Source organism: Kogia breviceps, chromosome 9 (genome assembly GCF_026419965.1).
Source record: "Kogia breviceps isolate mKogBre1 chromosome 9, mKogBre1 haplotype 1, whole genome shotgun sequence".
Taxonomy (NCBI): domain Eukaryota; kingdom Metazoa; phylum Chordata; class Mammalia; order Artiodactyla; family Physeteridae; genus Kogia; species Kogia breviceps.
The window spans coordinates 23,220,173-23,235,224 of NC_081318.1; the positions used below are offsets into that span (position 1 = coordinate 23,220,173).

Below are 15,052 nucleotides of genomic sequence, written 5' to 3' on the forward strand. Positions count from 1 at the left end.
TGTTTTGGTAAGAAATTGGTGTCAAATGCTGCCAAGAGTTCTGATATGATGAGGGATGAAAAAACAGATAGCCATGTGAGAATCTGATGGACATTACCAGCTTCAGCAAGAGGGCGTCGTGTGGGTCAGAGTATTAGAGTAGAAGTGGGTTAAAGAGTGTGGGAAGACAAAAGGTGTGTATATAGCATACACTGAAATCTCCTTTAAGAAACGTAGCTGCACAAGAGAGTAGAAAGATAGGACAGTAGCAAAAAGGAGATATGGAGGTTAGAGGACAGGGTTTTCAAAATGGGAGAGATTAGAGCAAGGAAATCTGTAGGAAAGGCTCCAATAGAAAGAGGAAATAACCAAAGGAAGAAGTTCTTTAAGAAGACTGGAGGGACTTACCTGGTGGCACAGTGGATAAGAATCCACCTGCCAATGCAGGGGACATGGGTTCTATCCCTGGTCTGGGAAGATCCCACATGCCGCGAAGCAACTAAGCCCTCGTGCCACAACTACTTAGCCCGCATGCCTAGAGCCCGTGCTCCACAACACAAGAAACCACTGCAAGGAGAAGCCCTCGCACCGCAACGAAGAGTAGCCCCTGCTCACCACAACTAGAGAAAGCCCACAAGCAGCAACAAAGACCCAACGCAGCCAAAAATAAATAACATTAAATCTTAAAAAAAGAAAAAAAGACTGGAGAACGTGATTAGAACACTTGTGGAGGGACTGGCCTTTGACAGAATGAAGGACACATCTTCCCCTATCATAACATGAGGGAAAGAGAAAAAGATGAACCCCAGATGGAGGTAGGTTTGTAGATTTGGGAGGTACAAAGATGAAGGAATTCCCTTTTGGTGGTTTCTGTTTTTTATAACAACTATAAGGCATATCTCTAGTTTAAAAAGAACACACGTGAAATTAGAAGTAAAAAGATACAGTATGAAATAATCATTTGCAGTGAGTGAAAGTAAACTTACTTGAAAATGTATAACATTACAAGGCAGCGATGATCAAGCATATGACGTTGACGACTATGAGTTTATAGTGACATCGATCTACCTGGTTTTCTGATTTTCTCTAGCAACTCTCAGCTCCATAGATGCAGGCAACTAAAAAGGCAGATGGTTAGGTTCAACCAGTGCGTCACTCAGAGTTCCATAAACAGCAGAAGTCAACTCTGGCTGAGTTGGACAGAAAAAGAATTTACAGAAAGGACATGAGGTAGCTTTCAGGGCTACACAGTTAAAAACACCACCACAGAATGGGCTTGGAAAAGATGTCATGTTTGCTTATGCCAAGCAGGAGATGCTGCAGCTTGGGCTGCACCATTATAGTTCAGGATACCAGATGCCAGGTGTCACTTTTGCCGCTGTAACTTGATCTTGCTGCTAGAGGCTGATGCTACAAGAAGATTTACTGATAATGAAGGGGCAAGTTGTAGAGAACACCGTGGAAAGGCTTGGGAAGATTGGACTGGCTGAAAGGATGAGGAGAGTGTTAAGGGAATGAGTATTAGGAAGACAATGGTTGACTGGGCGTCAGGTAGTGACTGAGGTAAACAGGGATGTGAGGCCTCCCCTTGGAAGAGGGTAGATCCTGGGACCCAAAAGGTTGCAGAATAGTCTCAGCAGCCTAGGTGCAATAACTTAAGCAAATTTCACATGGGCGTTTAATCAGAAAAGTAAGGGGTTGGCAGTGTGGCAAAGCCTCTCACTATTGCTGTGGGCAGTGTTTCATCTCACTGATCCCAAAGGCATCAAAGATTGGCAAAGCCTTGGGCAAGTTAATTACTCTCTTTTGGCCTATATTTTCTTTTTTTCTTTTTTTTTTTTTTTTGCGGTACGCAGGCCTCTCACTGTTGTGGCCTCTCCCGTTGCGGAGCGCAGGCGCCGGACGTGCAGGCTCAGCAGCCATGGCTCACGGGCCCAGCCGCTCCGCGGCATGTGGGATCTTCCCGGACGGGGGCACGAACCCGCGTCCCCTGCATCGGCAGGCGGATTCTCAACCACTGCGCCACCAGGGAAGCCCTGGCCTATATTTTCTAATCTATAAAATAAAGATAATACTATTCATCTGATAAAGTTGCTATGAGGATTAAATGAGATGAGATAGACAGATGCCTAGAAGAGAGTAAGTATTCAGTAAATGGTAGCCGTAAGTGAAGTTATAACTGAAGCCGAGAAAAGAGTGTCCAAGAAAAGGTAGTCAACAATATCAAATCAAATCTTTTAGAATGATCAGAAGGGTTCACATTGGAGCACTGCGGGAGATAAATCTGTAGGGAAGATGAAGCCAATTTAAGTCTCAGCTTGCTTAACTTTCAATGACAGCTTTGCAGTATTCAGAAAGGCTTTAAGGAAAAGCCTGACTTAGAGAAACTCAACTAGCAGCTCTAGAACCTCTATACCCTTCCTTAATATAAGTTCTGAGATAAAAGGAAGCAGGTGCCCCAAACCAATCCATTTCTATTGAAAGACCCTTAAAAAAAAAAAAAAAAAAAAGAATAAGAAATCACCAGCTATCAATGCAGTGTCCAAGAGGGAAAATGGCCAACTGAATTGCTGCACAATATAGATGGGGAAGAGGGAACTGAAAATCATGCACATCATATGGCTTAAGTTATTTAATTTAATCAACGTAGTTTTACTTAGAACCATTACAGAAGAAATTTCACTCCACTGCTTTCTCCTCTGCTCACCTCTTACCAAATCTCGGGCCATAGGTCATTCAGACTATAAAAAGCTCCTCCAAATTCCATAGAAACCTGATCAATCTAACTAAACCTCCTATTAGGGGAGTGGAATTTCAGCTCCTATAATTGTGCATACCACCTGAACACGATGGCAAGCGGGTAGATCGGGGCAGCTGCCAAGATTTTCTCTTCTCCCATCCACCTCAGTTGTACCTCTCTGAATTATTTAAACAAGGACTACAAGAAAGAATGAAGTCTGAATGAAGATCCCAACAAATCTCTTCCTTTTTTTTTCCTTTTACTGTGGGGGAGGAGAACACTTTCAAGGAAATGATATAATAAAGAAACTCACTCTCCCTTTTCATGAACTATCCATTTCTTCTATTAACTGGACTCTAAGGACCAAAGTCATCTTCCTCAGGACATTAAATACACAACTGCAACTTCAGCTCTGAGCAACCTCCTAAAACAGCTCTTAATGTTCAATCTTTCCCAGGAAGAAGAGAATTCAGAAATTATACAAAATAAGGGCTGCCTTCTCAGAAAATTCATAAATGTTCACATAAATAAATGGTAAGGCCATTAAATAAGCTCAATAAATAAAAAACCGCCTGTTAGTGAAATAACAGAAACATCCACAAAAATATACAGATTAACTAAGATTTGAAAGGTTTAAGCTAAGCTTTGAACACAGAAATACTTCAACTGAAAAGCAATGGAGGGACTTCCCTGGTGGTCCAGTGGGTAAGACTGCATTCTCAATTCAGGGAGCCCAGGTTTGATCCCTGGTCAGGGAACTAGATACTGCATGATGCAACTAAAGATCCCACGTGCCGCGGTGAAGATCCTGCGTGCTGTAACTAAGACCCAACGCAGCCAAATAAATAAATATTTCAATTTTTTTAAAAAAAGAAAGAAAAGCAATGGAGGGACTTCCCTGGTGGTCAGTGGTTAAGACTCCACACTTCCAATGTAAGGGGTGCAGGTTCCACCCCTGGTCAGAGAACTAAGATCCACATGCTGCTGGACCAAAAAAAAAAAAAAAACAGAAGAAAGAAAAGCAATGGAGTTTGTGCATGAGAGTCAAACAGATTAGAGTTCTATTAGCTCACATCACAGTTACTAAACATGTAACCTTGAGACAAATTCCTTAATCTCTCCAACCCTCGGTTTCCTCAATAAAACAAGGATAACACTACCTATTTCTGAGAGCTCTTAAAAGGCTTAAATAAAATAGTATATGTAAAGCTCTAATACAATGCCTGGGACACAGCAGGAATGCATAACAATATGCTTCCCCTTCTAATTTTCAAAATGTTTAACTAGAGATTGATTCATAAGAAAAGGTGGGTCTTAAAAGAACAAGGAAAACTGTTAGCTGGACAGGAAGGAGGAGCATAGTCCTCAGGTACTCCTGATTTATTTATAACTTTAAACACAAGAATACATCTCTCAAATTATCACTAAATTCCTAATGTGAAAATGCATCATTGATCTTGAAATGCTTTTGTATATACATATAAGATCCTCTTCTCCCTCTCTCATAATTTTACAATTCTCTGAGATTCTACATTTGTACAATTTTTTCCCGTCCTCTTCTTAAAGCCCTGACTCTGGCCCTCCTTACTTTGGATTTGGGATGACCTAAGTCTTAAACCAGAAAGATATAACTTAGAGTTCACTGAGTATTCTGACAGACTTCTGGGAGAAAGCCAGAACCCAGCAACTAAGAAGTTAGAATCAGTGTGGCATAATAAAAAGGACATGGGCTTTGGAAACAGACCAAGATTTAAAACAGGGATTTTAAGTCCTACCTTTGCCACTTTCTAGATGTACAACCTTGGTCAAGGCACTTCACCTTCTCTGAACCTCATTTCCTTATCTGTGAAATGGAGATAATGTCACATAACTCACTGTGTAGCTGTCAGGATTAGAAAAATGCCAATAACATATAAAAGGCCAATTAATGGTAACTGTTATTATGGTCAGTCTGCCAAGTGCCTTACTGAACATTTTGCAAGGCTGTACTTTCCTAACTGGCAAAAGGAGTAATACTGCTCCCCCATTCCCATGACTATATCCAAAAGGTTCCATTTTAGTAGTCCATAATTAACCAAATAAAGAGCTTAAAGAATTCAGGGCAAGAAAGCACTAGCATGGCTCAACTCATTCTCTGCTGACAGCAACAAAGCCAGCACAAGGTGGATTCATTTGCCAAAAAAAAAGGAATCTCCTTGAACATGGTCATTACTGACATTGACGTAAGCACAAACTAGTTGTGGTTCTTAGGCTCAGCCTTATTGTCAGAAAGTTTGAACTTTTCTGAAATAAATCCTCTCCTGCCTTGTTTTCCCCGCTGTGCTGTGACATTCCCATTACCCCATTTAACACAGGGAAGAAATCCTCTCAACTATTGCAACTGCATTCACTGTGGACTTTATCTTCCTATTTCATAAATCACTTCTTACAGAGATTTTTGGTTTGTTGAGTTCACTTATGAAGACAAACATTAGATACAAATATATGATAGCCACGGTGACAAGATCTGGTCCCCAGAGCACCACAAATAACAGGATGGAGGTAGATGCCAAAGATAAGATGGGACTGAGTAACCTGCACACCATATGTTCATTCTTATTAAATGCTGCACTTGGAAAGTCTGGCTCTCATGGAAAGCTTATTTCCCTTGTGTGACTGAACAGAGTAACAGTACTAAGAAAACTGATGACAGATACACAAATGGAGTAAAGAAAACCATCAATGGAAATATGCTTAAGATAAACAAGCTTGCATGTGACAGTTACAAAATAAAAGCCACGTCACCAATTACACAGACAAAGGTAGCTATTTCAATCCTAAGTACCTCCAGTCCCTCCCTACACTAAAATAAAAGCCGAAGGGAGTCAAGGTCAGAATGATTATTTAAATAAATTAAAAATCAAGAAAGGCTTAACAAATCACAATATCACACTGCAGTCCCTTGGGGAAGTGACTTTCAACTTGAAGAAAGAAGGTCAGTCTCATGCACTTGTTTTAATTTAGCTAATTCAATGTCAAGAAAGTTAAAGATTCTGCCCCCCAAAAGTAGCTCAGCAATGCCTGTAGTTGTGTCATACAGCTGCATCCTCGCCCGGAGCTTTGCCTGCTTAACTTCCAGTACAGAAGTTGTTTTTTTGGTTGCAATTAACTTTGTAAGGCAAGCTCAGCCCTGTCTTCCATAGCCTTGAGGCTGCTGAGTAAATCTAGAATCATGGGACCTACATTTTGATGCTGGAAAAACAGGAAGAAGGTAGTTCAGCAACAAGGAAAATGGTAAAGAAACACATCTAGAATTAGGAAAAACAGACTGATGCTGGCCTGTGATTTTTTCACTGCTTTATATAGAATGTATTGAATAGTATGCACCATTTAAAGGAAGCCATAGTGGTGCACTTAAGCCACGATGGAAGGAAGAAAAAAATAAAATCAATTCTTAATAATTGCTATAATTTCTTAAGCCCTCACTATATGTGCCAAGTTCAATGCTAAGCCCTCTACAAATATTTCTAATCCTCAATCGTATTAGTAACCTCACTTTATAAAAGAGAAAACTAAGATTTAGAGAATTTGGAAATTACCCAAAAGCTAGTTAGTGGGGGTACTAGGATTCAAACCCAGGTCTGCTTGACTGTAAATCCCATGTTCTAAAGGCAATTTGAGCCCGCGGGCCACACAAAAAGACCCCACATGCTGCAATGAAGATCCCACGTGCTGCAACTAAGGCCTGATGCAGCCAAATAAATAAAAATAATTATTTTTTTTAAAAAAAGCAATTTGTTGGGGAGTTCCCTGGTGGTCCAGTGGTTAGGACTCCGTGCTTTCACTGCTGTGGCCCCAGGTTCAATTCTTGGTCAGGGAACTAAGATCCCACAAGCTTCATGACAAGGCCAAAAAAATAAATAAAGGCAATTTGTTAAATACTCTTACCCTCAAGAGACCTAATCAAAATACAGATTCTAAACAAAAAGACTCTTAATCACTGGATTTGGCCAAAGTTACAAAGCACCTCAACTAGTTACAAATACATTTCAGATTTCCAGACCCAAATCTAGGTAGTACCAGCACGGGTGCCTGTGCTGCCTCTCTTCCCTCCTATAATTCCTCCCAGAGAAGTTTCATAATGCAAATGAGAAAGACACTGTCCTAAAGCATCATTAAACAAATTCCTTCAGTCTTGCCTCTGACGTTATCACCTATATTTGGGTAATTAAAATGGAAGGGTTCTCTGCTTCATACCTTAATAATGAGGCTATTACAACCAAAGTTAGGCTGGATACAAGGTTCCAACTCAGCTGAATCCTGCACAATGAAACCAATGCAGACTTCACATCACTTCCTCGCTGTTCTGATAAAGCAATTAAAAATAATTCACAAGGGGACTTCCCTGGTGGCCAGTTGTTAAGAATCCGCCTGCCAAGGCAGGGAACACGGGTTCAAGCACTGGTCCGGGAAGATCCCACATGCCCAGGAGCAACTAAGCCCGTGCACCACAACTACTGAGCCTGCACTCTAGAGCCCACGAGCCACAACTACTGAAGCCCGTGCTCTACAACAAAAGAAGCCACCGCAATGAAGAGTAGCCCCCGCTCGCCTCAACTAGAGAAAGCCCGCGTACAGCGACAAAGACCCAACACAGTCAAAAATAAATTAAATAGATTTTTAAAAATCATTCACAAAGTAAAAAAAACCTATAAATTACTGTGTTCACATTATACCTCGGAAATTAAAATGATAATCCCTTTTCATACGATCCACATCTCTGTTTTTGCAATATCTGCCCTTTTTCTTCCGTACTGATTTGCTTTATGAGAGGACAGACACACCACAGATAGCCATTGTAAGGGTAATACTGGGAATATCAAACATCTAGGCACACCTACTCCTTGGTGTTCTGAGGCTACGGCCTCTTCAAAACTATATCTGAAAGAAGCTGACAGCTGAGACAGAAAACCCCACAGTGATTGCATTTCCCAAAAGTAGAAGCATTTCTTCCTAACACTTTCACATCATAATAAAAGAACCATTAAAACAATCATTCTTTTCATACACAGTCTAATAATCCTGGTGACCAACTACTGAGCAGTGAGAACAAACCTCTGAAGAGAAAACACTGAAGAGAATCTCTCCATTGCCCTTCTACATTGAGAAGATGTAAGGATATTGCAGTATCTGGAATGAAGGGCACGGCATCAATACTGCTCGATGGAAGCGCTTGGCCACAGAAAGGCAGAAAATCATCATCTGTACAGAAACCAGACAACTGAGGAGCCCAGTGCGAGGTAACTACTCTTTATAGAAAAGATCTCCAAATAGAAAAGCTCTTTCCACCCTTATTGCTGGATGAACTCTCATAAGCAGTAAGCTTTTTCTACACCATCGGGGTCTTCTCCCCGATAGTCTGGAAAATACACACGGGAGTATGTTGGGAGTACAGAGAGGGGTAATACTATTCCAAGGAGCAGGGGAGAGCGCTACCTCCATGTTATTCCCAGCTTAGTACATCCGTACCACCGGGAGTCTTCGCTCCCCAGCACTGGGGCCCGGGTGGGAACATCTCTGAGAGAGCGGGTTTAAGGGGAAAAGGGATCTCTCTGCTCCTACGATCAGAAGGGAGGGCCTGGAGGGTGGTGCCGCAGCGCCGAGAGGATCTGCGGTTCCCCCTCCCACCCTCGCTCTCCGAAAGAGGCAGCCCGGCCCCAATACCTTCTTGACCGTGCGCGGCGCCTCGGTGACGGTGCCGTCGGGGCTGACCAGGGCCTCGCCGCCGTCCCGGTGCCTCTGATGCTGGTGATGAGGGTCGCTCCGCTTCATGGCCGACGCCTGAGGCACTTTCCCAGCGGCGGGGCTGAGAGCCGCAGCGGGCCCCGATCCCGGGCCAGGGGCCGGGGGGCGCTCCGCCGCGGGAGCTGGAGCTTCAGGGTCCCCGCCGCCCGCTGGGGGGGCCATGGCGCTCACGGCTGCCGTGCTCAGTCCCAGCTGCGGCTCCGCCTCGGAGGGGCTCAGGTCCTTCAGCTCCACCTCAGGCACCTTCGCGGCAGCCGCTGCTGACACGACCTGCACCGACATCACCGCCTCCACTGTAACCGCCGGCTCAGACTCCAGCTCCTGCTCGGCCCCGCCTCCCGCCTCCCTTCCCCATCCCTCCCCCATTCCCCCACTCCTCCCCTCCATCGCCTCCGCTCCCACCCCCTTCCTCTGCCCGCCCGCCAGCCAGCCCCGGCCTCTCCCCCACCGCCCTGGCCCGCCCCGCCCCGACCTGGCTCGCTTGCGCGCGTGGAGCCACGGAACCTGTAGTGCGCTTGCTCTGGGCCGCACGAGGCAAAAAGACTGTGGGACCTCAGCCCCCGACCACCACTGCGCGCCGCCAAGGGCTGGGCGCACGATGCCCCCTGGGAGTTGTAGTCCTAGTCCCCCTTCCTCCAGCAAGCGGGATTCTGCAGTAGAGAGGGAGGTCTAGTGCCGGTGACTAACGGAAAGGAGTGACAACGGGTGACACGACAAGAGGAAGAGAAAGTCTCCAGAGGAGTTGCGGCTTCCGGGGAACGAACGCTAGAAACCCTAGGGTTGGGAAGGTGGGGGAGGAATGACTTTCTACCCTAACATTGTAAATTGCCTCCGAGTGTGCAAGTCTACGATCACGTGAGCAGGCATTTAAAGGAAAAGCGGTGTCACGTGGGGAGAGCGGTGACTTACGGCTTAAAAGTGTCTTGATTTTTCTGCATCCATGAAATCGGGACCCTAACAGCTTTCCGAACTTTAATGGCTCTGTTTTTAGAAGGAATAAATTAGGACCTTGCCTGCTGTGGTGATTTCTAGAACATTCTGAGCTTGGAATTTAACATCAGTCCAAAAAAAGAAGTTAGGTATCACTAGGTCAAAATTTCAAGGCTAAAGAATTACACGTTGGGGACTTCCCTGGTGGCACAGTGGTTAAGAATCCGCCTGCCAGTGTAAGGGCCATGGGTTCGACCCCTGGTCCGGGAAGATGCCACATGCTGTGGGAGCGACTAAGCCCGTGAGCCACAACTACTGAGTCTGCGCTCTAGAGCCGGAGAGCCAAAACTACTGAAGCCGGAGCACCTAGAGCCCCTGCTTGCCCCAACTAGAGAAAGCCCGCGCGCAGCAACGAGGACCCAACGCAGCCTAAATAGATTAAATTTTTAAAAAATTACATGTTGCCTTAAACAAGGCCAATTCTTTTGCCCTGTTAATTAATTCCCTCTTTATTATTATTTTTATTATTTTGCCCCTCTACACAGCTTGCGGCGTCTTAGTTCCCCGATCAGGGAGTGAACCCTTGGCAGTGAAAGCACGGAGTCCTAACCACCGGACGGCAAGGGAATTCCTGCCCTGTTAATTCTAATAGATGTCCAACCCAAGTTCGTGTGCCAGTGGCACAATGAGGTCAAGTAAACCAAAATGTCAAAGTTTGGAGCAGAGAAAAGTTTATTGCAGGGTGCCAAGCAGAACAGGCAGCTAGTGCTCAAAAAGCCCGACCTCCCTGATAGACAAAATTTAGGGCTGCAGGATGTGTGACTTAATTCTGATTGGTCGGTGGTGAAGTAACAGGGTGATGTCTCCGGAATCTCAACCTTCTGGTTCCAACCAGTCTAGGGGACCCATGCTTGTGGTCACATGCATGTAGCCACTATCCTCCACATGGGTAGGGGTCTTAGTTTCTGTAGAACTCAAAGATACCTATCAGATTGTTGTCTATATCCCTTCAGGAGGAATTGGAACTATGTCCTGTGACTCTATTGTCCTATTAATGCTTGAGCCTGCTCTTTGGAATTTGGGGAAGACCTAGGAGATTAAAGCCTTTTTTTTCTTTACTACAAACAAGAAACAGGGGACACAGAGGAGCACCTGAGAGGGCACCGCACTCTTGCTCGGTTTCAGGGAGATAATATGAAATTCAGGTAAGTGTATCAGCAGAGAGGAATATTAACTAAAATATGAATAGTTATTTCTTTAAGTGATGGGATTTGGGGTGAATTTTTTTTTTTACTTTGTACTTTTTGGTATTATTTTAAAATTTTAAATTTATTTTAAAAGGTGTAAACCCAAAGACATGTATGGCAGTTTTATTTTGAGTTATGAAAAGTTATCTGATACTAATGTCCAACAACAGAGGAATGGTTACAACCTTTAAAATTAAGTTGGCCAAGAAATTTTTTTAATGCTGAAGGGAAATAAATGCTTATGATAAAATAATAAGCTAAAAAGCAGGAAACAGAATTGTACATTCTATTAGATTTTAACTATGTAAATAATACTTGAAAAAAGCAATACATTAAAATACAATTGACTCTGGGTGACAGATTATGGGGTAGGTCATTTCTTCTCCGTTCTCAGAGAAACTGAGGCAAAGGGGATCTTACAGTTTATGGTTGTTCAGAGAGTAAGTGATTGCCCTGACAACCCCAGAAGGCCACTGCACATCTAGTCTTTGGATCAACTATTTTTCCCCTGGCAAGAAGGAGAGGGAGAAATCACCTGCCTTGATCTCCTTCCCTGTGCTACTGCTATCTTGGAAATCTGTTCATTTGTGGAGTTGTCCTACACTGAATGGAATCTTTTGTATCCTGGCCTTCAAAAATTTGTGCCTAACACTGTGAGTTGGAAGGCATCTGAGCACTTCCATTTCCACAAAGCCCACAAGTCCACCATACACAAGGGCTTCTTAAGCTTTCTCTTCACACTCTTTCAGAATTTCCTTCCTAATATAAAGAACCAGCTTAGAGCTTCATCCTCCAGCTGTCGGAGAAGAGATTAGCAGCTCTATAACTGATTTCTTTCTTCCCCCTAATGCACAAGGGAGCTGTGGTACAGCCACCTGGCCTGTGTTAAAGCTCACAGGCAGCAGCTGCCTACCTGGACGGCTACTAGACTTGATTACTGAGGGGATGAACTAATTCTTCAATGGGATGTGGTTACAAAACATAAGGAGTTGGAGCACTGGAAAGAAACTGATATTCATCGTTTAATTATCCAGGCACCATCCACTGTTTGAGGCCAAACATCAGGACACATTCCTCACCCATTCTCAACTCTATCCTACACACCTGCTGCTTCTGCCATCTTTGTTACTGAGGGACACAAGGCACAGTTGAAGGTGGAAATACCGAAATGGAAACAGGATAATTAAGCACAAGTTTATGAACTATTTAGTTTATGAAATATTTAGACTACAGGTCCTCTTCCCTCACCTGACTCATTCAGCTTCCAGACCCTGGCAGGCAGAAATGTATCTTCTATGCAGGAGACTGGAAGTACTTCTCTAAGATAATCTGACCAGTCCAAGAGAGAAAACTTGAAGATATAACATTGAGAGTTCCCCCGGAAATAGGCCAGCCAGATCACCCTCGGTGAAGACCACACCCATGTTTGCAGAGTTTCCAGAGAACTACTTAGTGCTACACTCTTAAGTATGAGTAGATAAAGTCACAAGTTATACAAGAAAAGCTTTAATATGGAAGACAGAGATCAACATAAGCACGCAGAAAAAAACAACTGGGAGGAAACAGAGGCTATGCATCAAGAAAAAATCAAGACACCCCCCAAAAAATCATCAATATCCTCAGAGGCTTAAGATATTTTATTTGTGAAAGTACATGCTGTTTCAAGAAGTGAAGATTCAGAAAACAAACATGAGACCTTTAAAATGAAAGCATACTAGCAGAAATTTTTTAAAACTCAATAAATAAAAAGAGGAAGAAATTGGGAATTCCCTGGTTGTCCAGTGGTTAGGGCTCTGTGATCTCACTGCCAAGGGCCTGGGTTCAATCCCTGGTCAGGGAACTAAGATCCTACAAGCCACACGGCACTACCAAAAAAAAAAAAAAGGAGGAAGAAATTAAAAATAGGAAAGATGCAGTTTATCTTTGCTCAGATTGTTGAGTAATGGTGGCTTATTTCATGGTTTTTATTTTTTTTAATTGAAGTATAGTGGATTTACAATTTTGTGTTAGTCGTGGTTTTTATATTTCTGTCCAGTGCACATCTTAACATGATAGGTACAATGCATTGGGTAGCTGCAGTTTTCTGGAAAAGCTGATCTCCTAGGAATTGTTTTTCAGATCTTCAATACATGTTTTTTCTCTAATTAAAAAAAAAGGGGGGTGGTTTCCCTGGTGGCACAGTGGTTAAGAATCCGCCTGCCTATGCAGGGGACACAGGTTCGATCCCTGGTCCGGGAAGATCCCACATGCCTTAGTAGATCCCACATGCCTTAGTAGTTGCGCCACAACTACCAAGCCTGCGCTCTAGAGCCTGCGAGCCACAACTACTGAAGCCTGCATGCCTAGAGACTGTGCTCTGCAACGAGAGAAGCCACCACAATGAGAAGCCCATGCACAACAACAAAGAGTAGCCCCCACTCACCGCAATTAGAGAAAACCCGTGCGCAGCAACAGACCCAATGCAGCCAAAAATAAAATAAATTTTAAAAAATACCATTCACCAAAAAAAAAAAAAAAAAAGAAAAGAAAATGACTTAGAGGGTCAGTCCAAGAAGACCAACACCCAAATAACAGGAGTGCCAGGAAAGTGACAAGGAAAATTGGGGGTGTGGGAGAGGGGAATTCAAATAAATAACTCAAATATTTTCCCAAAACTGAAAAAGAATTTCCATAATGAAAGGGGCCACTAGGTGCCAGCCCAATAGATGAAAATAAACCTACATCAATACACATCACTATTAAATTTCAAAACTCTGGGGACAAAGAGATAATCCTTCAAATGTCTGGAGTGGATCAAGGAACAGTTTTACAAAAGTTCAAGAGTCAGAAAGATACTGAACTTCTTAAAATGAACTTCTGGAAGCCAGAAGAGAATGCTTTCAAATACTACAGACCCTCTGCCTTCTCCAGAGAATGAACTGACAACCAGCCAAAGTTGGGAAGGGCAGTCATCTCACTGTTCAGAGTTAGGTAGGGGATCAGAAACCAATCCTCCTGCTTTCATTTCTACCTTCTAAAGTACCTGCTGCCTCCAATTCAGAGCCTTTTAGGGGTGCTGCAATATAAGTTTTCCCTAGTGCTGGCTAAAACTTTATTTTAGCTTTTTCAAGACTGCCAAATTGTCACTCATTTGCTTTCCAGCTTTCAAAACTGTCACTATTGACTCCTCCCCCCTCCATCTTTTTCCCTCCTTGTAGGCAGAGTGAAAATGAGCTAAATCCATATTCTCTATATTGGGAGGTCAAATGATAACACCTAAAATGAACATTCAAGAGATGGCATTATCATGTTATTCAGACATATGGAAGTAAATATCATAAGGATCATCTAAAATAAAGTGGTTGGCTCCCAGGAACAGGAAATTATGGGGTACTGAGATAGCTGCTTTAATCAACAAGACCTGTAGAACTATTTGACTTTTCAAACTATATCATGCATAATTGAGATGAAAATTAAAACATTAAGAGCAGGGACTTCCCGGGTGGCACACTGGTTAAGAATCCACCTGTCAATGCAGGGGACACAGGTTCAATCCCTGGTCCAGGAAGATCCCACATGCCACGGAGCAACTAAGCCCATGTGCCACAACTACTGAAGCCCGTGCACCCAGAGCCCATGCTCCACAACAAAAGAAGCCACCACAATGAGAAGCCTGCACACCGCAATACAGAGTAGCCCCCACTCGCCGCAACTAGAGAAAGCCCGCATGCAGCAACGAAGACCCAACACAGCCAAAAATAAATTAAATTAAATTAATGAATTAAAAAATACCTTTAAGAGCAGGCAAAACTATATTATACAGAACAGGGAATTATATACATTATTTTGTAATAACTTTTAATGGGGTATAACCTATAAAAATACTGAATCACTGTGCTGTACACCTGAAACTAATATATTGTAAATTAACTATACTTCAATAAAAAATATAATTAAAAAAATAAAAGCAGACAAAAGCAATACATAGTTTATGGATGCATAGCTTCATTTGCACATATGAAAATATAAAAATGGACTGGAAGGAAACCCACTAAATTCAGACAGTTGTTTTTCTGTGGAGGAAGGGGAAAGTGGGAGGAAAAACAGGACAGGAGTGTTGGTCAAAGGGGACTTTATAGCTAAATCTGTTATATTTCTTTTTAAAAAGTAGGCTGGAAGCAAATATGATAAAATGATTTTTTAAAAGTTATTTCTGAGTAGTGGGAATGTGGGTGTTTATTATTAGGTTGTTCTTTGTGCTCCTCTATCTTTTCAATTTCTTAGATTAAAACATGACTCGCACAGGCAGAGAAAGGGCTGGGGCAGTGGACATACTACTTAAAAGAATCTGGTACAAAAAGGGGCAGGCCTCACAAGCTGGTAAGATGGACGA

At 43.0% G+C, this 15,052-nt stretch overlaps 1 protein-coding gene and 1 long non-coding RNA gene across 5 annotated transcripts in view; one reads left to right on the top strand and one right to left on the bottom strand.

Annotated features, from left to right (window-relative positions):
• AHCYL2 (adenosylhomocysteinase like 2) overlaps positions 1 to 9,041 on the bottom strand; it is a 175,521-nt gene extending 166,480 nt beyond the window's left edge. The window contains exons 1-2 of one of the 4 annotated variants that reach the window (XM_067042210.1): positions 8,976 to 9,041; positions 8,423 to 8,773 (exon numbers count right to left, since the gene is read on the bottom strand). In XM_067042210.1, the coding sequence (XP_066898311.1) occupies positions 8,423 to 8,665 (243 nt within the window). In that variant the 5' untranslated portion in view covers positions 8,666 to 8,773; positions 8,976 to 9,041. Of the gene's footprint in view, positions 1 to 8,422; positions 8,911 to 8,975 lie in introns of those variants that run through there. The other 3 variants (XM_067042209.1, XM_059074443.2, XM_059074444.2) reach the window with 3 other exon arrangements.
• A 186-nt stretch (positions 9,042 to 9,227) lies between these two features.
• Positions 9,228 to 14,116, top strand: LOC136794835 (uncharacterized). The gene is made up of 3 exons (XR_010842097.1): positions 9,228 to 9,291; positions 10,563 to 10,638; positions 11,715 to 14,116. It is a non-coding gene; the product is annotated as an uncharacterized lncRNA (long non-coding RNA).
• Positions 14,117 to 15,052: the final 936 nt, after the last annotated feature.